General features: G+C 44.9%; 1 protein-coding gene across 6 annotated transcripts in view; it reads left to right on the forward strand.

Moving 5' to 3' along the window:
• MAST4 (microtubule associated serine/threonine kinase family member 4) overlaps positions 1-26,028 on the forward strand; it is a 1,958,993-nt gene that overhangs the window by 1,787,757 nt on the left and 145,208 nt on the right. For all 6 annotated transcript variants that reach the window (XM_078675181.1, XM_078675182.1, XM_078675184.1 and 3 more), the window contains 4 exons: positions 5,658-5,866; positions 12,805-12,943; positions 15,857-15,989; positions 17,531-17,696. In XM_078675181.1, the coding sequence (XP_078531307.1) occupies positions 5,658-5,866; positions 12,805-12,943; positions 15,857-15,989; positions 17,531-17,696 (647 nt within the window). The remainder of the gene's footprint in view (positions 1-5,657; positions 5,867-12,804; positions 12,944-15,856; positions 15,990-17,530; positions 17,697-26,028) is intronic.

Here is a 26,028-nt window from a genome sequence, read left to right on the forward strand (position 1 = left end):
AATAAATAAACCCTCACCTTCCCGTCCAATATGAAAGAGAAGGGAGGCTACACAGACATTGGTAACATCCAAAACTTAGGTAGTAGCATTAGTAACTCTGACAAGTTAATGGGAAATATTAGTACTCTTTTACTTCAGACATTTAGTATATACTAAGGAAGATCTTTTTTTAAATCACATTTGGCATTTAGTTTCTTCTTAGCCCCACTATGGGAGGTGTGTTGCACTCATGTTGTAGCGCAGAAAGTATGGACGTTCCAAACCATGCAATAGTAAACTTTCTTTTCCGCATCTTCCTTTCCTTTTGCAAAAGAGTACTTACAATCCACTCATTGCAGTAGATCCAATCTCATTAAGACATATTGATTTGTTTTATGCTGATGTATGTACATCTATATGAATGCAAATTAAGCTACTGTCAACACCCATGCTAGCATGGCTCTACCCAGGCTACATGCACTGGGGTACTTTGTCTTTAGATTATGCATTAGTGTATGTATGTGCTAGAATTGTACGTTTATGAACCCAGCAATAAACAGAAGAGTGCTGTACAATGAAGGGGAAGAGCATGGTGGGTGAGTGGTGATAGGAGAGGAGTGAAGCCTGGTGGCCCGAGGCCAAGGTTTTGGGAGACAGGACCTGCAAATTTCATAATTTAGGACCAGATTTATAACTTGTCTGAGGTCCTGACAACCAAATTTTTAAATGTCTGTGTGAGGCCGGCGGACATTTCAAACATTGACTGGAACTGCCTTCAAGCCAATTCCTGCCTATGTATTATAACTTTTCTGTATGGCTCTGTCAAACATAATCGAGCCATATGGCAAAGTTACAATTTTTCTTTCTTCAAAAACAAAACTGCAAAGCGGGATTTTGTTTTGAAAATAACTACAAATGCCCCCCCCCCCTCACTATAGGAGTTGGGTCCTATGGCGAGGGGGCATTTTGCAGTTTGTACTGCCCCTTACGTTCAGGGTTTTCCTGACAATGATCGGCAGTGAAAACTGACATGTATGTCCGCCCATCTAAATTAGGTGGGTAGACATACAGATGACCTTCCGACGACCTTACTAGGTCGGGTTGTTGGAAGGGTGTAACCAAGGCAGAGGTGAAGTGGTCACAACCATCGTAGCACTAAAGATCTGCCCATATTTAAATCTGGCAGTCTGACCATTATGTTGGCGGGAAGGGTACTCCGTCACCTTTCCAATTTGAATTAGTTGTGCCACATTTAGGTGAAAACTACATTTTGGATAAAAATGGATACTGATTCTGTCACTCACTCCCTTTATTCAAGCCTCCCATCAGGTTCCCCAGCTCATCTTCTCTCCCCACAAGCTCTGCGAGAGCGAAGACAGTTGATGTAATGTTTCTCACTGTAATAAATGCAAGGTTTATCATTGAAACTTTGAATCTTCCAGATATGTTGACTCACTCAGAGTCTTTTCCACTGTGGTCCCTCTGGATAACTGAGTCCTATTCACTTGTGTGGACTGATATTATATACTTGTTTCATTCTGTATTCAATGGTTTCATGTGATTTCATAGAGAAACACAATACCATTACTGATAAACCATTTTATCTAAACTGTTTAAATGAATTTTGAGAATGAATTGTATTTACCTTTTTGTTTAAACAAATTCATAGAATGTCTTTTTGGTCAAAACAGGCTTTTAAATGATTAATTGTTAAGTGTAAATGCAATGGTTGCAGGTCTTACTTTCAGAAACAGTTTAGTTATATTTATTTTAGTGCTTTACTTCAGGGGACATTATTTTATATTTATATCTTTTACATTGATAAGCAATTTCTTTGGTTGCTTTTGATTCATTGACCCCTCACTACCCCTAAACAACATCAATCCTTACCCCAAAGACTAATCACCACACCTAAACTACACTCATCCTTGAAGCCTAAAACCTTTTTCTACTCCAAAAGTCCACCATCCCTAAATCTTAAATTCACTCCCTACCCTTAATGCCACCCATTCCTGAACCATAAATCCCTTTCTAAGCCTATATCCCACTCAATCAATCAATCAGATTTGTATAGCGCGCTACTCACCCGCTAGGGTCTCAAGGCGCTGGGGGGGAGGGGTCCGTTACTGCTCGAAAAGCCAGGTCTTGAGTTGCTTCCTGAAGGAGAGCCGTAGGTGGATGGGGAGGGAGTTCCATGTCTTGGCCGCCAGGTAGGAAAAGGATCTTCCTCCTGCGGTGGCTCTGCAAATGCATGGTACGGTGGCGAGGCTGGTCGATCGCAGCTGGCGGGTGGGCGTGTAGAAAGTGAGGCGGTTGTTGAGGTACTTGGGGCCCAGGTCGTGGAGAGCTTTGTGTGCGTGGGTGAGGAGTCTGAACGTGATCCTCTTGCTGACGGGGAGCCAGTGCAGGTCTCTCAGGTGGGCGGAGATGTGGTTGTGGCGGGGGATGTCCAGGACGAGTCATGCGGAGGCGTTCTGTATGCGCTGGAGTCTTTTCTGTAGTTTGGCTGTGGTTCCCGCGTAGAGGGTGATCCCGTAGTCCAGTCGGCTGGTGACGAGTGCCTGGGTGACCGTCTTCCTAGTTTCGGTGGGGATCCATCGAAAGATCTTACGGAGCATGCGCAGGGTGTTGAAACAGGATGATGAGATGGCGTTAACTTGTTTGGTCATCGAGAGGGAGGAGTCCAGGATGAAGCCCAGGTTTCGTGCGGGGTCCGTTGGCTTGGGGGTGGTGCCCAGGGCAGGGGGCCACCAGGAGTCGTCCCAGGCGGAGGGGGATGATCCCAGGATGAGGACTTCCATCTTGTCTGAGTTCAGTTTCAGGTGGCTGTTCTTCATCCACTCGGCGAAGTCTTTCATTCTTTCGTGTAGGCTGGCTCTGGCGGTGGCGGGATCGTTGGTGAGGGAGAGGATCAGCTGGGTGTCGTCAGGGTAGGAGATGATGTTAAGGTTGTGTTGGCGTGCGATTGCTGCAAGGGGGCTCATGTAGATGTTGAAGAGGGTGGGGCTGAGCGATGATCCTTGAGGTACGCCGCAGATGACTTCGGTGGCCGAGGATCGGAACGGGGGGGAGGCGGACTCTGTGGGTTCTTCCGGCGAGGAACGAGATGATCCAGTCCAATGCCTTCTCTTGGATTCCGGTGTTGCTGAGGCGTTGTATTAGTGTGCGGTGGCAGACTGTGTCGAACGCTGCAGAGAGGTCCAGGAGGATGAGTGCAGCTGTTTCCCCGTGGTCGAGCAGGGATCTGATGTCGTCGGTGGCTGCGATGAGGGTGGTCTCTGTGCTGTGGTTGGCTCGGAACCCGGACTGTGAGGGGTCGAGGGATCCGTCCGTCTCGAGGAAGGCGGCGAGCTGTTTATGTCTCGATGACTTTGACAGGAAAAGGGAGGAGCGAGATCCGGCGGAAGTTCTTGAGGTCGGTGGGGTCTGCTGTCTGTTTCTTCAGGAGGGCGCTGAGCTCGGCATGCTTCCAGTTCTCCGGGAAGGTGGCGGTGGTGAAGGAGATGTTGATGATGTCTCAGAGTTGGGGTGCGATGATGGAGTCGACCTTGTTGAAGACGTGGTTGGGGCAGGGGTCGGTGGGGGATCCGGAGTGAAAGGTGTTCATCGTGCGGGTGGTGTCTTCGGTGCTGACCGGGGTCCAGTTGCAGAGGGTGGTGGTGGGGGGCGTTGGTTCGGTGGTTGGATGCGTGGTCTGTGCGCCGAAGCTGTTGTGTATGTCGGCGATCTTGCGGTGGAAGAATGAGGCGAGTGAGTCTCAGCGGTCCTGCAAGGGTGTGATGTCGTTGTTTCCGGCGCTGGGGTTGGAGAGCTCTTTGACGATGCTGAAGAGTTCCTTGCTGTTGTGGGTGTTGTTGTCCAGTCGTTCTTTGAATGTTGTTCTTTTGGTGGTGCGGATCAGCTGGTGGTGTATGCAGGTGGCGTTCTTGAGGGCTGTCATGTTTTCTGTAGTCTGGTCGTGGCGCCATGTCTTTTCGAGGGTGCGGCACTTTTTCTTGGAAGTTTTAAGTTCGTTGGTGAACCATGGGGCTTTCTTGCTGCCGGGTCTGCTGGGTGGGTTCTTCAGAGGTGCGAGGTCGTCGGCACAGTTGGTGAGCCATTGAGTGAAGTTGCGGGTTGCTTCGTTGGGGTCCGTTGCGTTGGCGGGAGGGTTCTGGCTGAGGGAGGTGGTGAGCTGGTCGGCGGTGATCTTGCTCCAGCTCCTGCCCCATACCCCTTAAAACATGAGTACACCCAAACTTAACCCATCTCTGAATCCTAAAAAAACCCTCACCGCTCTTAAACATCAGCCATCCATGACCCATGGGAACTCCTAATCCTCCTAAACTACTCATCCAGAACCCTAAAAACGCTTTGCCTCATCTCCACTCCACCCATTCATGAATCCTTAAAATGCCTCATCATCCTAAATGCCACCCCATCCTGTACCCCAAATCCTCTTCACCTCCCCAGCCCCTACCCATAATGGAACCTTAAAAACCCTCACCAGCACCAAACTATCCCCTTCCATGAATCCTATAACCCCCAACACCCTTACCCTCCACCCATCCCTGAACCCTAAAAACCCCTTTCTATGCCAAACTCAAATTATTCCTGACACCTAAAAAACCCTCATCCGAAGCATTTCCCATCCCTGATACCAAAAACCCCACAGTAAGCCTAAACTCCACCCAAGTTTATTGTAATTTTGAAATGTTGCTTAAAATTATCTTTTATCTAAAATGTTTCCTATATATTTTCATTTTGTTTTTGAATTTCCTTAAAATTGTCTTTCCTTAAAATAATTTTTGCATGATTTGGTTTCCTCCAATGTGGTTTCTCTGTTTTCGTTTTCCACTTATTCACACACATCAATTCAAACATCTCCAGATGACAGGGCCACGAAAAATACAGGATGCTTTCTTAGAATGAGGTAGTGTGAATATATAAAGTTGTTCAAGCTTCTGATTTGCTAAGGAGTTGTCACTTGTGATCATTCTAGGATGAATCTGCAGTTTTAACTAATTTGTTACGCAAGAGTTGTGAATAAAAAACCCTTGATTCCGGGGGTGACCGAGATTTTTTTGAGATTTGTGAGCTAACTTTGGTTTTGCTGCTCAATTGGATTTCGGATTTTTAATCTATTCTGTAATAACTTTGCATTTAAGCCTTTATGGCATTTATACTGTATCGCTTGATTTTGAGATTTTTATAATAAATCCTTTAACTTTTCCTTCAGATCTAGAACTCGTTATTGAGTGGCCCCAGTTACTTTTTTCATACTCTGCTAACTGATATCGGGGGGAGGATACCTTTTTACACAGTAATTTCCCATGGCAGAAACATATGAGGTATACATTTTCAGGTTTTTAAATTTGGGGTTGTCCTAAAATATTGGTTGATGGTTTTTGCTCCCATAGATCTTAGTCACCCTAGTACATGTTACCCAAAAAAGCTAAATTCTGATATGAGGGTTCACTAGTCCACACCCAGTACTCATATTGCTGAAGATATGCACTATATACTTCACAAGGGGTATGGAAAGTGCTGCATAAATACCATTCCAGCATGTGATTGAACTAAAATATTTAAAGTACTTTGTTTTAACAACAACAAAGATGTTTCCAATTGTATGTGGTCAAATAAAAACAATGAATCTCATGTTTGTCTTTTTTCTATTTTTCGGCTCTTGTTTTCAGTGCGGTTTACTTTGTGCGCCACAAGCAAACGAGACAGCGATTCGCCATGAAGAAAATTAACAAACAGAACCTGATCCTCAGAAACCAGATTCAACAAGCCTTCGTGGAGCGAGACATCCTCACCTTTGCCGAGAACCCATTTGTCGTCAGCATGTACTGCTCATTTGAGACAAGGCGCCACCTTTGCATGGTTATGGAGTATGTGGAAGGTGTGTGGAAACGGGGAAGGTTTTATGGTTTCATGTGTTCAAGAGAAACACAGTGTACTTAGCCTCTGAAAGCGGTGAGGGCTCTGTGCTCGCTATATACCTGAAACCCAGCAACGTGGCTAGAAAAATATTTGCACGTATAATAACACCGGATTTCTAGCACATTGTTTGTCTTGCTGTAATAAAGGAAACCATTCGCTCATTTTAAGTTTGTTTTATTCAGTAGTAGAAGCAGAAGCTTTCAGTATTCAGTGCTAATATTCCTTTTTGTGTCCATATGACCTATTCATCAGTACCATTTTCAATGTCAAATGGGGTATTTTCTTTTTAGAGTGGTTTGTCCAGCGGAATCATACTGCCTAAGGGCAGCACCCGAGCTCTCACTACTAGTCAATTCAGGAGGAATGTTATTTGAAAGACTGAGAGTTACCAAACAAAAACTCAGCAATATCTTGAGGCATAGTAAAACTGTGGTCAGGAGGAAAATTGATGATATTGGGTGCTCTTTGATGTGCAGATTGATGCAGTTAATATACCCTATGAACAGGGTTTTAGTTGTCTGTCTTTATTTTCAGTGAATACGAGTTCGAGTGGAAGGTTGTTACTTTGTTTGATTTTGATGCAGACAATGCAACACATACCAATCTTCTTGGTCGCACAGGATAGTGATTATTGTAACTGTCTGTTGTAAGTGCATTTGTTATCCAAATTGGTGGGCTTTTATTGTATCCATAGTAAAAGTATTAAGAAATTAGGGAACTCGCGGACTTCCTGTACTTTAGACTCTAGAACTGAAGGGAGAAAAAGAGATACTTGTTGCCAAATCAATGAGACTTCTTTTGTTTTTATGATGGGTTTTGGTTGTTGGGTCCCCAAACGCAAGGAGCCTTTACATTCACTATAGCATTTTAGCGATCTCTGCACTTATTTGAAGCCGTATATTCCTACTCCAAAAGAAATGTCACATGTCCTTTATTGATTAAAGAAAGGTTAGTTAACAATCTTTATTTTACTTCTAAATTTTATATTTATCTTGTCATTCTATCAGATTCTTGTTTAGATGTCTTAAATTGGCCCTGATGGTGGGAAAGACGGTTTATTACACTGGTGGTAACATGGTCTCAATTGTGAGACCTTTCCCTTGGATTAAAAAGTGCATTTTTGGACAACAATTTCTTGCATTATCACAGCCTTCTTGCAATTTATTCGATCTAATAAATACCCAAACCTTTCTGGATATTGTTTATAGATAGTCTTGAAATTGAGCAAACAATAGCGGGGAAATTACAGTTGTTTGTTCATTTGTGGTCTGAAGAGCTTCTAAGGTTCTTGAAACTAGTGGGTAAAGCTAATGCTGAAAATGCTATTTGCATTCCTACCCGTCACTTCTTCACTGTTTTGGTTGTTGTTACCTAGACATAAGTCCAGTTTGAAGAAACCTTACTTTAATAGACATTTTTTACCAGAATAATAACCTAATGTAAGGTGAAACACAACATATTTTCCTGACAAATTGAAAAAAAGAAAAAATTATGTCTGGGGGAGGGGAGAGAATCCCGGGTCAGGGTTAAAAAGTAAATATTTACAAGTACCCTATACATTTTCACGATTCCAAATTCATTTTGAATTGTAGAGTAAGGAAAAGGTAACATTACTTGTAAAAATGGAGATGAGATTCAAAATGGTAGTTCTTCGTCACTTCAAGAAACAATAGTGTATTTTTATTGCTGAAAGAGCAAATTGGTTTCGTGCACACACATCAGAACTCTGATCTGAAAGTGCAAATGCGGGAAAAGATTTGTTAGGGAGATGGAGAGGTTGGAGGCTTAAAGGAGGTGAGTGACAATAAACTGAGTTTAAATAACAAAAAATATGGAATAACGCACACAGGGAGGAAGCCTAGTGCTATATCTGTAAGAGGAATATGAAGTTCAGTATTAATGTTTGGTGTTGTCTCATTGAGTGTTGAAGGGGAGGAGAATTGGAGATGAATGAATTAGAGCATGCAGAGGTTTTTCGCTGCCAAAAGAGAAAACAAACTTTGACATCATGAAGGTATTTTGAGAAGAATCCATCAGCTCCCAGAAAAAAAGTTATATAACAAAACTTCAAGTTTAATTATCCAGATTGGATTCAAAGATAATGAGGTCCATCAAGTTAACAAGTGAAAGCTTCAAGCAGCTTCTGCTATAGCAACCTCGGTTCCTATTTTCCCATCTGCTTCTGGCGTCTGCAGGCTGATTGACTCGCTTTCCAGGTCATGGTTCCTCTCTTTTTGTGCAGTATTTTATACCATGTACTGTTTTTTAGAAATCTTAATTTGGGTAAAAAAGTGTAATGCTTCAGTGTGAGAAAGTGAGTTGGTGGTTGATGGGGGTGGAAATCCTACTCAAGCAACAGCCTTAATCCTTGTCAGAGTGAGTCAAAAAAGTCACTAAATTGAGCCCTTTGGTAGCTTGGCACAAAAGCAGTCAGGCTTAATTTAGAGGTAAAGTGTAAGGTATTTATGCAACATTCAAACAGTAATAAAGTAAAAACAGAACACAAGAACATTCCCACACCATTTTAGAAGAATATGATTACATTCAATACATTATTTGACACGAAAACAGCAAGAATCTAATCAGTAGAACCAGTGATATGCTATTTTAAAGGTTTAATGTATAGCTACTAAAAGCACAATTCAACACTCGCTGGTAAATGGTTGTGCAAGAGTTCAGGCCGACCGCAATGGAGCAAGGGCCGGAAACAAGGATGGGTTAGTGGCACTTAAAAAGTTACCTTCTACAGTCCAGCATGAAGAATCCTGTTTTTGGTCGAGGAGGCTGCGAAGAGCAGGGGGAGGGTATCAGATGATCATCGCTGTAGTGCAAAGAACAGGCTGGGCATTGCAGATAGCTGTCACTATAGCACGAAGATCCAGTTAGACATTGCAGGTGGTCATGCTGGAGATTAGTGTTGGTAGTTACTGTGGGCTGTCAAAGTTGTAGCATGAAGTGCAGATCATGTGTCGCCAGTCATTGTTGTACCACGAAGAGTCAGGTTCACCGAGGCTTCGCACTGGCTGACTGCAAAATCTTGGCGTGAACTAGCTCGTTCACTGTGGCGAAGAGCCCAAACCATCAAGATTTTGCCTTTTCTTAAAGGAGGGGCTCAACTGATGCCACACCAAGGCTCCAGGACCCGGAAGGCACCTCTTGGAGATCAGGAACTCACTTCAGCAGAGGCCAGCAGGGCTCAGCCGGTACAGTTGCAGGTCTAAGTAGGGCCAGTGCAGCAGGTCAGCTGTGCAGTTGCAGGGATGCCTTTGGAACTTGTTGTGCCCTTGTAGCTCCGAACTAGCCTTTGAAGTCACTCAGATAGCCTAGGATGGAGTAGCTTGTGGCCTGGGCATTGAAATGCGAAGTCCTTGCGTTGAGCTGCACGGGTCGGCGTCAAAGAGTCATTGAAGAGCTGAGATGCAAGGTCCAGTGTCGGGATACATTGTGCAGCAACAGAGCTGATGAGCTGTTATGGGAGCTTGTGATGCGGGATCCTGTGTTGCCGGGGAAGCCGCTGGGGCTGTGAAGATTTGCGCTGCAATGCATCGGCACCACGGATGAGCTGCATTATGCTGGGAGGGGGACGATGTCGGCATCAAGCTGTGTCACCGGCAAAGGAGTCGCCATGTCTTGCAAGGAGTTTTACTACGATGCGTTGATGTCTACGAGATGCGTCAAGATGAGTGGAGTTGCTTTGACATCAAAGGAGCCTGTTATGTCCCTGTGGCTTGAACAAGGGGCCAGCCATCTGACCCTTGGAGATTTCCTAGAGTTCTGGGTCCACACAGGCAGTCTGGATTCAGCAGGTAGCTCATAGCAGCGGAAGAGTCCTTGTGCAGTAAAAGCAGGCCTTGGGCAGCAAAGCAGTCCTTGAGCAGCAAAGCAGTCCTTGGGCAGTTGTTCTTCCTGGCAGAGTCCACAGGTCTGGAATGTCCTTCCTTCCTCTCCAGGTTCCAGTCTGTCTGTAGGCACAATAGGCTAGTGTGAAGTCCTTTGTGTGTTAGTGGAGGCAAGATCTTTGAAGTGTAGGTGTGACAGGTTACAGCTCTGCCCTTCTCATAAAGTCAGGATTGCCCATCGTGCCAAACACTTGGACCCTCTTTTGTGTGGCTGTCTGGGAGGAATATATTAAGGTCAATTGCTATCTACACCTAGTCATGTGAGTCAGGAAACATGGCTGTAGGCACCACATGGTTAGGGCAAGAAAATGCCAACTTTTAAAAGTGGTGTTGTCATAATTGTGTCTTAAAATCTGACTTTACCATTGAAAAAGGATTTAAATTGCAATTCCCCAGACACCAAAATGCCATTCCTACCTTCTCCCAAACCAAAGCTATCACTTAATAAATGTAATAAGGTAGCACAATGTTCTCCTACGGGAGAGATAGGCCTTGCAATAGTGAAAAACAACTTTGAGAGTTTTTAACTACCAGGATATATGAACAAAAAAGTAAGTGTCCAACCTTTTAAGTAGAGTGCACCTTTTCCTAATGGGCTGTTTAGGGCCTGCCCTAAGGGTGACTTGTGTACTGAAAAAGAGGATTTAGACCTAGCAAAAGCATTTTTACCAGGTTGAAATGGTAATTTAAAACTGCACACAAAGGCTTCAATGACAGACCTGGTAGATGTTTAAAAGTGCTACTTAAGTATGTAGAACAGTAGGTTTTGCAGGTCCACTACAAGCATTTAAATACTTGGAGGTTGTTTCCTGGAATGCACTATCCTTTCATGGATATGCAATCCCTACCAGTCATTAAAAGCCTAGGGTTCTTCTTGGAAAATGAAATCCAGTGGTAGGCACAGGTTCAGGTCTGAGCTATGCCTAGTTACATAACACTCTGTACCCCAGTAACTGAGGTGTGAAGGTAAGGTGGGAGGATAACATGGGACAGCAACTTAAAGAGCCTGAGAGCCTTTCAGTCTTGCTACTTATAATGCACTCCTCCTTATACTCATAAGTGATTGGGGTCGGAAAAAAGGGACCTATGGAGTAAAAGTGAACATTTCACACCTCTTGGTCCTTTCTACCACCTGATCTTCCTCTGTGTGAATATGTAGTTTCAGAAATATTGTGGTAGGAAAGGGTTAAAAAAAGAATGGAAACTAAATAAGGTGAAAAGGAGAAAAGGCTTGACCTCTGAGTCATAAGAATATCTTAGTCAGAATATTGGAGTCCTCATAGAGTAGAGAGAGAAAGTAAGACTCCAGAGACATTAGTTTCAAAGTCTAGAAAGAGGTTTCTTGGTGAGACAAATCTCAGAGGAAGACTCCAGAGGTGCAGCGAAAGGAAATGGAGAGAGATGGCTGTCAGAGGTACACAGGCGTTTGTTATCATTGCAGCACTGATACTTTTCCCCCTGCTTTCCTCTGAATTTCCCACTCTTCCCTACATATCTAGGTCTATCGCTTACCCCAAACAAACATAATTGCAACTTTTGTTACCTGTTAGGAAAAGCTTGTGTGGTTTGTTTGTGATCTGCATTTCATGCTACTTTTTTTGTTTGATGAAATATAGAAGCACCACAACCATTTAGCTGCCCACTTCTTCGTCACCTAATTTACCTTTTCAAGAGGCATGGCTTGGCTTTTAAGTCTTTGCTTCAGACAGGTTTAGCTGTCTGTTGACCAGACTTATTGTTTCCAACATACATAGTGGCCTTTTTCAGTCAGACCTCTGCTTATGTTTAGATGGCTTTGTCATCTCACTTAACTGCCTCTGATTCAATGGTTTTCCTCCCTATTCTTGTGTTTGCCCAGCCAGCAGCAATTGGGCCTCACACTGTTCTGATGAGTTGTATCCTTTGACCAAGGGGGCTCTTTTTTCTTTTGTATGGAGCACTGTTTGGAAATTGTAAGTGTTTTTCCCCTCAACTGTTTCCCAGACGCTATTCCACATGTAATTGTTTACTGCCCCCTACCTTCAATGCTTCCACCCCGTTAAATATTAGTTGGTCACTCTTTCAACCCTCACTTGCCTTGCTCCCTGATGCTGTCCATCAGTGGTGATTTTTAATATTTTTTATTTAACCATAGAATGGCAGCTGGAAAGCACTGCCAGGCCGGCTTCCTCTCTCTTTCACAATTTGCACAAGTGTTTTTTTTTATTTTTTATTAATATTTAATTTCCCAGTCTTACATGGTTGTCCTCCATGCTAGATCGGATAAATTAACAATGATATTTGCTTTAGGATGCGTGCAAGCATTATAATACACATGCATACATACACATTGGTGGCCATTTTGGAAAGGATTTTCTTTAATAGGAAGCCTATTGCCAGGTGTGTGCAGGCGTCTTAATGTTTGGACACTGATGCAACTGGAAAACAAATGTTGGCAAAGCCAATAGCTTGTCACATTACAGCCAAGACTAAATGGCTTTGCAAAAGCTTATTATTATTAAGGCACCATTTTTAGAAATAGAAGACAAAGGCCAAATTCTACTGGCTCCATGTACCGAAGTATATGGTAACGTTGGCCCCTGTAGGGGTTTCTTTTGCTACACATTGGAAGAACTAATAAAATCATCACATTTAACGATGTATAAACCTGGTGTAAAGTAATACGCGCACTATAAGTATTACTTAAATCTAGATGTATTCCTCTACAGCACCACCCATAACATCGTCCTCCCAGCACCTTCGTGGTGACAACACCTTCATTCCAAACTCGAATGTGACGTGCACACCATAGCAGCGCGAGGGCATATAAACACAACACCTGGGCTTTAACATTTACTTATGTGTTGCTTGGCACCAGCGATGAATGTGGAAATAAAACTGTGTGATTTCTGATATTCCTGTAATGCATCTGCATTCTCTGTGGACCAATGAAATGCCGCAGATTCTTATTACAAGGATGTTGACTGATTTCTCGGTACCTCTTTTTCCTTTGACATAGGTGGAGACTGTGCAACCTTACTCAAAAACATGGGGCCCCTACCTGTGGACATGGCGCGGATGTACTTTGCTGAGACGGTGTTAGCCTTAGAGTATCTTCATAACTATGGAGTGGTGCACAGAGACTTGAAGCCTGACAAGTGAGTACTGTGTAGCCATACATTAATGTTATATCAGTCAGAGTGAAGCTTTTTAAAGTGAGAAGCACCCACCTCGAATGGGCAGTGGTCTAATGAACATTAGCATGTTTATTGAGAAGACCTCTGGTGGTTTCCCTGATTTCATGCTGTTGTACCGCTTTATGGCGCCTGTAATCCTGGAAATGCCACACAGCGTAGGAATTTCGTCAGAGGACCTGTTTAAACCCTGGGAAATGGATTAATGGTTTGCAGTAAAAAAAAGGCACACTTGCAGTTTCTCGCATCTGCCTGTTCTGCTCCGCCTAGCCGATTATGCTTGTATAATTGCTCTTTGATTATTATTTATTTTTATTTCCGGTCTATCTGAACAGTACTCATGTTGCAGGGACATGTGTGCTGTATTGCTTAGACCTGCATATGTCTCTTACTGATAAGCAGCGTGGCTGAGTGCTGCCTGCCCTGCCTCCTTTGCATGTCTTGTGTGTTCAACATTGAAACCAACTTTGCAGATTCGAATGCATCAGCTTCAGCAGTTTTCTTCGTGGATGCCAAATGACCTTTATAAAAGCCTGCCTTTTTGCAAGTTTGAGGTTTATATTCTGGGACTAAGCTTCTTTTCCGGCAATTGATTCAAGTTATTTAAAAAATGTGTACAACACAATCCATAACCCTAGACCTGGGAAGAAGATTGTTGTATACCTTCCCAAGTGAATGTAGGTTTTTGCACGCTTTTTATGCAGACATGTTTGAGCGATGCCCAATCTGCTGCACCTGCTGAGGGTTGTACTGTGCACACCTTGAAAGCTTATGAGCTCGGCGGGGTAGATGTCCGATTTCATCTATACGTATGAGGGTCCCATTAAGCAACCCAACCCTTGCCTACACACCGTGGGTCCAAGTTGTGACCCTCCCAAGCATTTACTCACTCCAGAAGAGTGTAGGGTCTTCCCACTGAGCCATTCAAATGATGCGTTGTATTATTAGGCAAGCGCTGTCACAGCCTGGTAGGGAGCAGGTCACTCATCCTGCCATAGAAACTACGACCTTTACCTCCTTGACTTTATTCTCATGTAATTAGCCGTTCCCACTCAATTAATGAGACCGTTCTTGGCAGGTCAATCAAAATCGTCCATGTTATCTAGGTACAGCATAAGAAAGCGCATGTCCTGTAAAACGCACACATTTTAGGAGTGTGTCTCTTATGTTACTGTGATATTAAGAGCCTGATGTGCAACCCTTTTTAGCGGCTGCTAAAAAGGTGTGTGGTATGTACAAACCCTATTTTGTGAGTTGGTAACCAATTACTGACTCGCAATATAGGATTTGCTTGCCGCTATTAGGAAGGGGCATGCCAAGGGCGTCTCTTCCTAATAGCGAGCGGCACTGGTATGTACTATTGTTTTGCAACCGCAAATGTGAGAGCATAACAATTGCAGTTACCTCCTACTTCAAGTAGGTGGCAAGCCAGTAACAAATGGGATGGGGTCCCCAGGGGACCCCTTCCCCTTTTTGTGGGACAGCGAAAATATTTTATAAGAGCAGGCAGTGGTCCCAGGGACCACTGCCTACTCAAAAAATGAAACAGAAATGCTTACATTTTATTTTTTAAATGCATCCCGTTTTCCCCTGCAGGATGCATTAAAAATTTTTTTTAAACCCGCCTTATTTAAAAAGCAGTCGCAGACATGGTGGTCTGCTGACCCCAGCAGACCACCATCCCTGTGAGTGCTGGTCATTCCCAATGGGTCGAAAATTGTGACCTGCCTCATGAATATTAATGAGGCAAGTCATTTACAATCCATTTGGGAATCGCAAACAATGTCTCATACACTGTTGTACATTCAGTTTTGCGAGTCGCAAATTGTGGGTCACAAAACATTTCAATTTGTGACTCGCAAAGTGGAATGGTCATATATATGGTCTTTGGTCTTTATTTACTACACCTTAGAGATTGCAAAGGCTGGCAAGAGTGCTTCTAAGCTGTGCCTAGCGTCAAGGCGATTGTACCTAACTTCTCAAGGACATGCTCTTTACTGCCTGGTCAGAGAATTATTTGTAGATGCTCCTCTGTGCCAATACCTTCCTAACAACAAGAACCGCTATCCATTTGGGTCTTAAAGGTTTCTACCTGCCCTGGCCGATCATGACTAGTAACCACAGTGGTTAGTAGTGTGCCTTTAAGGCCTGCCAAGCTCCCAGATTATACACCAGCCTTCCCCTGCGCCATGTGCCAGGCATCCACTGTGAACAGGATCATTGAACAAATTAGTCGCCGTAGGTGCAGAACTCCACATTGAAGCCTACCCTGTGGGTTGGCATCCTGGCTAGCCCCCATCTTCAGGTTCCTAAATGCAAAATGTTAGGGATCCTCCGCAAACTTGTTTTAGTGCCATCAGTTATTTAATCAAGCGTGCACCCCACAAACATTTACCTAGTCTTCCATCGTACTAATAATAGTTTCAGGCTTTCCACTAAGGCAGTGGTTTAGACATAGTGGTGGTACTAAAGAGAGAAATGCATTTTTAAAATCTGTACGGTTTCTTTGTTGCTCTTCTTTGATGATTCACACTACATCCGGTAAACCACAGGTAAATATCTAACCTACTTTTGGTCTCTCCGACGTTCGGCTAATCGGAAACAGTCGAACATTGCTTTACCTGTTGTGTAGCTTAGATTAAGGATGCTGCTCGCTGTAAGTGTAAGTTCAGATGACAAACTGATCCCCAAAACTTGCTGATGGTGCCTGTGCGGATTGACCTTCATGGTGCTCGGGTACCGTGACCTACCATTGAGCACACAAAGATGATTAATCCTGCAGTGTGTCTCTAGGTTGCCGTCCATACTGTGGCCAGCTGTTGCTGAAATGAACGATGTGTTGACCATAAAATAACAGTGTAAATATCTGATTTGCAGTTTATTGGTAACATCGCTGGGACATATAAAATTGACAGATTTTGGGCTTTCGAAAGTGGGACTGATGAGCATGACGACCAACCTTTACGAAGGTCACATCGAGAAGGACGCCCGCGAGTTCCGAGATAAGCAGGTACCAGTCATTCTGTTGTCGTTCAGTGGTCACTGCATGCACTGCTTTCAATGGAGCTTTTTCCAGCAGTTTTTTGTAGTATTGTATGACCTGCTTCGAAGCGATCATTTGTCATTGCTGTGGTGAATTATGCGTCGGTGTCATTGGACACACAAGCCCAATCCATTGGCAGGCGTTGCTGCTTTCTACTGATGGATAGTCACATCAGCTAGGTGGAGTGAAAATGAAATATGGAACCTACCTTCTGATGTGGGAAGGTTGCCCTTTCTACCTTTCTAGCAAACGGTCGATGTTGATCGGAAGTGGATCCCTGCAATCCAAGGATGTATAATTCTCTTTCCAGCATGGCAACACCTGATTTCGATCATTCAGTGTAGGAAACACTTGGAAATCATTTTACACTAGATGTGTGCCTATCAGTCACACTTTTCTACCGTTTCACCTCCCGTTTCCCCCTTTTACCTCCTCTCCTTGCTGCCTGAGGACACAGGAAACACATAGTTAAAAGACAATCCATTGCCAACATGGCCCCGTCAGTTTTGCAACAGTATAAAGCTTTTCTCGCTTGTTTCTGAGATGGAAATGCTGGCCCCCTGCACTTGGACGACCATGATGCACATTAGCATCCAGAGGCAGGCAGAGGAGCTTGTGAATGGGAGGCTGTTTCTAGGCACCTCGGAGTACTGCCATGGGGCTGTACAGATTGTTTCAGGTTCCCCCTCGGCATTATGGTCTATTAGTGAGATGAACGATCTAATTGTGCGCAAGCGAGAATGTGAGGAAGACAAATGGGAAGCCGTCTCTGGGAGGAGCCTGGCAGTCTCTGCAGAGTGCTTGCAGAACTCCTGATGCATGGTCGACTCAAGGGAGCTCCAATCCAAGCCATGGCCCATTTCCCGCAAGCATGCCTCATTACTGCTTGTCCACAATCTGTGCGCTCTTAGAGTGATGTGAGCTGGAAGGAGCATGGGTTTAATTTATGGAAGGTTGTAAGTTGCATTTTGTTAAAATAGCTGCTGTCAGTTCCGTGATCTTTTGACGTATGTTCTCCATCCCACTCACTCACGGTTGTATATGGTCTCTACTGTAGCACGGCCATTACTAGCATAAGACTTTACGCATAGTGGTGTATCATTTTTTTCTGTGGGTTTTTATATGTGCAGGTTGCTTACCCTTGCTTTTTTCCACCGTTGGTCAATTTCCCTATAGTTGTGGTAGATGTCTTTGCATGTCCAAGAGCTGTGTTTTTCTGTAGTTTTAAGAATTTCACTGCAGGGCAGGAACCAAAAAACATTAGTTTTTCATTTGAGCTTTAATATAGTTTCTTTATTTCATCATTTCCATTAAATTATCTTGCAGCCTCAGTGTTATTACTACATGGTCTACAGTTTTGAAGGAGGCTACTTTTTAACATAGTGTTTTCTTAAGAGTCAAAATAACACAAAGTTGGTATTTTTTAAATGCTGATGAACAACTTAATGCTTTTTTTTAATGTCCATGACATTTAGTAGCCAGTAATGCTGTTGAAATATTACCTTTAGGTCTGTGGCACCCCTGAATACATAGCCCCCGAGGTCATCTTAAGGCAAGGGTATGGCAAGCCTGTGGACTGGTGGGCCATGGGAATCATTCTCTACGAGTTCCTGGTGGGATGTGTACCGTTCTTTGGAGATACTCCGGAGGAGCTGTTTGGGCAAGTTATCAGCGGTAAGTATCCTCCAGGCCCAAAAGTAATAGTGCATGAAAAAGAGTATGTAAAAACATACTTTCTGTAATGTAAGTCAAAAGCATGACTTGGCAAGCTCACAGATTAGAGAAGGTTATGGTTATAAAAGACAGGCTTTTTATGCAGAGACCTTTAACTCTTACTCTACCACTAATTTCCCACTATCACTGCCCATAATGACGTAATAGAAGAATAGCACCTTAAATGCAAGTTCCACCTCCATTTTCTTATTACAAGTCCCTGTCATAGTTGCTTCTTTAGGAATGTGTGAAAAAATAACGCATTTTAAATAATGTGTTTTAAAATGTTCCTCACAGCTATCTCATCTGCTGTGTCATACTGCTTTTAAAAATAGTCTTTTTACTCAAGCATTTTATAGCTTTACTTATACAGCAAAATATGTAGTGCACAAGCAGTACTTGGAGTTAGCAGCGCCTTTAAGCAAGACAGTTACGTTAATAGGACAGTATAAAAGGCAAAGGTGTACAGAACAGTTAGTAATAAAAAAAAATACGCAGACTACAGCGTCCGATTGGATAGTGTACAGGACTGCTAGAGCAATAAAATGATAAAACCCATTTCAATTAGAAACGAAATACCTAGCCCATATCTACATAGTAAACTAAGATAACTGGTACAGCAATAGAGCACGAAAGCATATGTTACTTGGAATAAAAGGTTGCACATAAACACCCAGGAATGAATGTGTTAATCAACAAAAATAAGAACTGTGGTGGCGCATCGGGCTAGTGAAATGAAAGGGAGAGGTTGCCGTCATTAAAGGTAGACTATAGCTCAGTCAGCAAAGTGTCCCAACAGGCAGAAATCGTGTCCTTAAGCAGCCCCCTAATATCCTCTGGGTGGAGGGCAATAATCTCAGCCTGGGCCCAGACATCAATGGGAGGGGCCCAGGCTGAGAGTTGAGGAGGGGTGGGTGTCCTCCATCTATGGTAATCAATCGTTTAGCTAGCAAAAAGGCCAGATCCAAGAACCGCCTGTGTGTAGCGATGGGATCCCTTTGCAGTGGGCCAGTAGGGTTGTGATGCCCAGCCAGTACTGGGAGAGTGTGGGGCATGTCCACTACATATGCAAGAAATCAGCATCTGTGTTTCTGTTTTGTTACAGCTGTGTACTGTGGGTGTGTGGCACTATTATTTGAAGTTGCAGTCCCAAATGCATATTGGCCTGTTTCTTGCCACCGATAACTGTTACTCAAAGTAAATACAATAAAAAGCTTTTAATTTAAGAAAAAAAAGAACAAATTGCAACAAGCATAAAGCAGCGGAAGCAAACCACATCTGTGTGGTGAAAGTAGTGGTTGATTTTGTCTGGAGTGTGGTAAGCCCTGTGTAGTAGGTCGAATTGAATTAATTTAAATTGAGTGCTATGACACACCAAGTTGGGGTATGCCAGGATGTTCTGCCACTGCTTGTTCGAACGGGATGACCCATTTCTGAATCCCAATGATGATCCAGTGATGCAAGAGGCCCTGCAGCGTTTGTATTTGAAGAACTAGGAAACCATTCTAGTAGATGGTGGCCCATCCCCATGACATGCAGGTATCGAATCATTAGATGCACTGTGTGTTCCTGTTGAATTGCACCCCAGTGCAATTTTATCACCCAGGTATGGGAGTTGTAGAGTAGAAATTGACCTGGACGAAGCCTGTCAGCAGCAATGAGTTCCTCCAGTGGAATGAGAATGCCGCCCTGATAAAGATCACCAAGACTATGAAGTTCGACTTCATGCCAAGGGCCCACCTCTGCAAGGGAGGTGACAGTTGTACCTCCAGGAGTATCCCGCAGTGGGCTCACTGGAGCATATTGTGTCACCAAGCAAGTAAGGAAGAGCCTTTTACGGAAGCTACAACACTCGACCAACATAAGATGAGAACGGGGCAGTACCGTTTTGGAGAATGGTTGAAAATGGTGCAGAATACGTGGTAACTATCATGGGGGGATGTAGTTGCGGTGTCATTTAGCTGACAATCTGACAGCCACTGCAGCTGAGAAGCAAGACATAATGCTCAAAATTTGGAGCTCCCAAAACCCCATGATCAGTCCGGAGTTAAAGCTTAGTGAGTGCACCCTTACGTTGTGTAGCATGCCAAATAAAGTCTCCTGTCAGTTGTACAAGTAATCAACTTAAGGGCTTGGTGACATAAAGAGGAAGATTATCAAAAAAAGGTACAGTAGGTGTGGCAGCCTCACCATGTTTGTGAGTACAATGCGACCGGCTGCTGAAAACGGTAGGGTCCACCGAAAGCAATTTGGCTCACTGTGAAGTCACTGCTTGCATAAGTTTGCCATCTAGGAGGCCGTAGGGGTATAATATATTCTACTTTCTAAATGCCCCAATATTGACCATGCAGATGGAGGGCACAATCCAGTGGTTCCATCGCTAAGGAAAAAAGTAGGGGAGACAGTGGACATCCCTGACGGGTGCCCCTGTGAACTTATATAGGGTCAGAGACAAAACAGCCAATTTTACAATAACCAAAGTTTGGGTATAAAGGAGTTTAATCAAGCGGATAAAGCGGGTGCCCAGACTGTATTTCGGAAGTGCCTCAAACAAATGAGTTAATTCTAGTGAATCAAAGGCTGTATCTAAACCTAACTCCAGACAACCTGATCGGTGCCAGATAGCGGGAGCACACTCCTGTATGCGAAAGAGCCAGAGCAAAGTGAGGGATGTACTTCTAGCCGGTACAATCCCATTTTGGTCTGAATGGACCAGATGCAGGACTATGAGGGGGCCAGATGATCCGCTAGAATCTTATGGAGTATTTTGTAATCTGCATTGAGGATTGCAAGTGGTCAATAAGACTCCAATGCAGATGGATCTCTGCCAGGTTTAGGTTTAGAGATAAAAGGAGCTTCACAAAGTGAGAGTGGAAGACAAGTAGCTCTCCTGGCCTCGTTGCAGAGTGTCTTCAACCGCAGGGTGAGAAGGGAAGTGTACGTTTTATAGAGTTCAGGCAGGAGCCCATCAGGGCCTGAAGCCTAGCCCGATGCAAGCGCACATATAGGTTCTTTGATTTCAATAAGTGTGATGTTGCTGTTGAGGTCTTCCCTTTTGTCTGATAGCATTTGGAAGAGAGACACAATAATCAAGAAAGACTTGTAATCGGCCACAGATGCAGTGTATGCCAAAGTGTATAGAGAAGTATAATGCCACGTGAAATTGGCATGTATCTTCCTCTGTGTGTGGATGAGAGTTTGTATGGCGAGTATGGGACGTTGTAGCTGATCTTGCTGGACAAACCAGGCAACGAGCGCTCCTGACCTATTTGCCTTAGAATTAATAAAGGAACATTTGTAAAGTGCGTGGTTACCCAAGGGCATCCCAGCGATAAGACGGCAAGTAAACTACAAGAAAAATTAATGGAAAGAGTGTGTCTTAGGAGAATGAGCGACATATTTGAGGATTCGAAGTCTCTCTTGCAGGGCAACATGGTTGTGATGCGCATTATCTAGGCACTTCTTGCCCTCTGCCAAGGATTAAACCTGCGACTTGTGGCGGTGTATTGCCTTCTCCACTTGGAAGATTTCAGCGTCAAGCTGACAGCGTATGCTCAGGGCACTGCCTGGGATATGCCTCCTGATTGCTACCTTAAATGCATTCCACTCAATCAAGTGGGAGGAAGCAGTGCCATTGTTATTGTCAAAGTATTCTGATATGCTAATGCTATGGGAAGCACGAATGGGCGGGCCCTTCAGGGCTGCCACTTGCAGGCACCACATTGGAATAGGAGGAGGGCTACAATCCCAGCATAATGGCAAGTATTGGGGACTAGTATCTGAGTGTGTTCTTCCGAGGTTATCAATGGAAACAACATGTGAGACTTGACTAGTTGTGCCAACCAGGTGGTCCATTCGGACATGTAGATCATGAGGATGTGAGTAGAATGAATAAACTCTCACGGAGACTTTGCGCAGTCACCAGATGTCTAGGAGGCTTCATTGATCGGACTAGCAGAGTGCATGCGTTAGACGTAGCGACAGTGCAAGGGAGTGGAGGAAAGGAAAGTTTCAATGCGACGTCCAGGACATTGTTAAAGTCCCCTGTGATTAACGAAGGAAGTCCACTCCAGCGCAACAGTGAGCCAGAGATAGTATCCAGTAAGGTTGCCTGCTTGGATTTCGGAGCATATATCGCTCCAAGTAACATGTGATGACCCTTCAGATTGCCCTCCATAAAGATGTAGTGCACCTCTGGGTTTGTAACTGTGGCATCTGCAATGAAAATAACTCCATCACAGATCCAGATTAAAACCGCACAAGCACATGCGGAGCAGTTAGTTGAAAATACCTATCCCCTCCAGTGCTTTTGCAAACGCTCAGCCTCTGCCTTAGTTAGTTGGGATACTTGCAGAAATGCTATGTCTCTTGGCCTGTGGCAGAGATAGAAGTACACCGCATATCTAGGAGAAGGGATGTGCATGCCTCAAATGTTCCCAGGAACTATATTATTGTTAGCCATTGTGATAGCTGTCTAAGGAGTGGTAATGGTACACAGCTCATCTATGATCCAATGGTTAGAGTAGGTACAGGCAACAACTGAGATCCAATAAAAGCCAACAAAAGTAAAACTCATACTATTGAGAGCAGAGGAACAACAGGTTTTTGCCCAAACTTGTTAGCAGCTTATGCTAGAGAAGGTGAACTAATGACGCGTGTGTGAGGGTGCAAACCCCTGTGTTGGGTGACTTAGGATTGCCTAGCACTCTCGGTGTCATCTGTAAAGGCGCAAAGCAAATGAAATGCGGAGAGCCATAAAAAAAAGCTTTATGCATTAGCCAGCACTAGGATTGCAGGTGAAAAACACACATGCTAACAGAATAGTGTCAAACATGTGACATACACAGTATCCACCATACAGGCAGTCTAAGCCAGGTATCTGCAACAAAGGCATCCCTCAGCAGGTTTCAAGCATCATTTTGGAGACTGAGACCAATGGGAGTGAAACTGGGCAGACGCCTCACCATGAACAACATGCAGGGTTAGGAGACTGACAGGCAAACAGTTCTGGCCGAAATGGGCCCTGCATATTTGAGGGGGCTGTAGGGAGGCACCCGCTGGGCACTGGAACCCAAGGCGACAGGTATCCATGTAGCGGGTCCCTGAGCCAAAATGGCATGCCCCACAGAGTGTAACCTTTGAAATATTGTCAGGGCTCCTGCAGCCCCATGAAGCTGGAAAAGGAGAGTTCTGCTTGCAGCCATGCAAGCAGGTGAGTAATAGGATTTTCACAATGTAGCAGAGCGTCTAGTGTACAGGACATCACCTACGCTAAGGAACTCTTCCAGTATAAGCGAAAGGTGCTAAATTAGGTAGACATGCATTCAGAGCTTCATATTTTGAGATAGATATTTCCCACTACAAGAAAGAATTTATAGGATATTGTCTGCCGTTTGTGGAATCACTTTGGGTGGTGAGAAGGAGCTCAGTGGAGGAAAGCAGGATGTCGATGACTCCTATTTGCTGGAAGAGTTTGATCTGAGGATGGAACACCATCTTGGAATTCCGCTGCTACTTGTAGCGAATGCTGCCTCGCCTGTATAATTAGCTCCTGATTAGGTGAGTGTGTTGACTGTGACAACAGTTGTGGCTGGCAGATCCTACAGTGCCAACAGCATCCACAGGAGGCCCACGACTCCTCTGGCAGGAACTGTGATGAGGCAGCATCCACAGCCCGGAACCATTCCACCCCGTCCCATTAGGAAGACCGATTTACCATCTGACACCACTCAAAGCCTTGCTGAGAATTTAAGAGAGGATTTAATGTTAGATTTCTGGACCCTGCATTTGACAGGGAGAAAAGAAGTCAGTTGATGCTGATCTTCCAAAGTATAGTCGAAGAAAATCATCACCTGCGCATTATCCACTACTAGACTGTCAAGCCTGTTGTCCTCTTTCAGGATCACATCACGGTCCTTGTAGCGAAGTAGTCGTGCCATTAGCGGCCTCGGCAGGGCTCCCGGGAATGGCCAACTCATCCGCACATAATAAGTCCATTCAATAGTCAAGAAGGGCGAGAGGGCAGTGGAGGGTACACAACTGTGAATCCATGCTTCCAAATAAGACCCTGGCCCTCTGCGTTCTCAGGTAGTCCTACCACATGAACATTGTTTCTACAGGAGTGGCCTTAAGCTTCCTTTGCCCACTCCTCTAAGAAGTGAATTTGATCATGTAGTGTGCGCAAGTGGTTCTGCATTTCCTGTTTGCAGTTGAAAAGTGGCCGACAACTGTTCCTTAGCAATGACTTTGTCAGCTAATTTAGGGTCATCGTCGAGTAATAGATTGAAATCTGTCACCACTGTAACAATCTTGTTCTGTAATGATACTCAGAACATTTCTGTGGCCTCCAGCACAAAGTCCAGCTTGTCGTACAGAGTGGCGGTTGTGGCGGACTGTTCAGAGGATGCCACCACTCTTTGGTCAAGTGAAGGCAGAGGTGATGAATGCGAGGATGGAGGAAGAGCTCCATACCAAAGATGTCCCATAGTCGCTGAGGGGGCATTATTGGAGCCTGAGAGGTAGAAAGACTCGCACTTAGAGCAGGGCACGCTTGTGAGCGCCTGGATAAGATGGGGCTCTACACAGCAACAGTAGCCCATCAATTGGATCAGTCCTCAGGGAAAGCCATCAGCCACAGGTTAAGATTCCAAGGCTGTGTGATGTTGAGCAGACTCCTATATATGGGTTCCACTTCAGGCACTCATGAGTTCCAGCCGAACTGATGGTGACAGTCTGACAACTGCCCTGCAAGTGAGAGCCGAGGCTAGTGTAACAGGAGAGTGCAGCACAGGCTACACCAGTCAGGCTCCGAGGAGAGCTTCTAAGGAGTCTGTTACTGCACACAGTGCACTGTTTTGCTAAGTAGCAGATATGCTTGGCCCCACAATTGCACCACAATAGGTTCATTCAGGGATAGCCGCTTAGCAATGTACAGGGCAGAGGTGTGCAGTTGTAGGGGAGACAAGAATCCTAGGAGCTTGAGGTGTCTCACAAATGTATAGAGGTTATATTAGAGCCCCACTGTATAATGCAGATCAAGTAGTAGGTTTATTAGTAACCCCAGATAGTGCAGGGCAACCCTTTAGGAAGGTGCAAATGGTACTCTGTACTCAAAAGTGCCCATCAACAACCTTCAGGTACGTGAGCGCTCCCTCACCCCGCCCCCTCCGTGGGAGGCTCAGCCTCAAATACCACAGGCCCACCAGAGCAAGTCAAGGCCAGTTTTACAGTATTTCTCCGTAGGGCTGTTGACAGGGTCCAGGGTGCCCCACTCACCCAAGGGCCGCTGGGAGTCACAATCCAGAAGCTGCAGAAAGGGACACTCCATCTGCAGGTAGTGCCAGCTGTTTTACAGGACCCTGTCCCATGCTGCAACTGCACTTGTCTCTGCAGGGGCCCTTCGAATAGTGCCCCGGATGTGGCCGATAGGCATCCAGTCGAAACAAAAGATGGCAGAGTATGGTGTTACCGCCTCCCCACACCCACTAGCTGCACCTCACGGATGTGCTGCCACCGCTGCTCCAAACTCTAGGTCTGGGAGGGATGCTGTGCCGGCACAGATGATGTTATGACAGCGCTACAGGTGTGAGCCCCTCAGGGTGCACCACCAGATGAGATCTCGTACAATCAGGGCTGAGCAGCAGGGGTGCAGCCTCCAGTGTCCAGCTGTAAGGCAAGGAAAGCTGAGCAGCAAAGTACCGCAGGAGGTGCGGTGTCAAGTCGGGATTGCTGCGCTTCCCGCACTACAAGGTACCACCGGGCTCAGAGGGCACCATAGATAGCCGCACTCCACAGCTCAGTGGTCGTGCCCCTCAGAACCCCTGCACTGTTCACAGGGGGGGAACGTGGCCCACCTGCTTTGCAAGTCTTCAGGGCACAGCGGGACAGAAAAGTTAGGAGCCGGTCCTCTCGCTAGCTCGAAGTGACCAGGAGGACCTCTGGAATCCTCACATTGTCGTTGTAGGAGCGGGATCTCCCGACGTGGCCAGCCACTACAGGAAGGCAGCATACTCTCAAGCCGCTAGGCCTCAGTGCTCCTCAAAGCAGGTTGGGAGAGTATGAAATCCCTGCACCTCTCTGCAGCGATCCTATTTATTTATTTGTTTATATAGCACTAGAATCGACCCCCAAAGGGGTATCTCTGCGCTTAAAACGGATTGTGAGGCAGCTCCAGCAAGGTTAACAGGCACAGAAAAGAATGGTTTTAAGCAGCTTCCTAAATTGCAGGTGATCTAGACACTGTCTGAAGGATAGGGGAAGCTTGTTCCGGTAGCGAGGGCCGAGATGGGAAAGA

Source organism: Lissotriton helveticus, chromosome 2_1, assembly GCF_964261635.1.
Source record: "Lissotriton helveticus chromosome 2_1, aLisHel1.1, whole genome shotgun sequence".
Classification (NCBI taxonomy): Eukaryota; Metazoa; Chordata; class Amphibia; order Caudata; family Salamandridae; genus Lissotriton; species Lissotriton helveticus.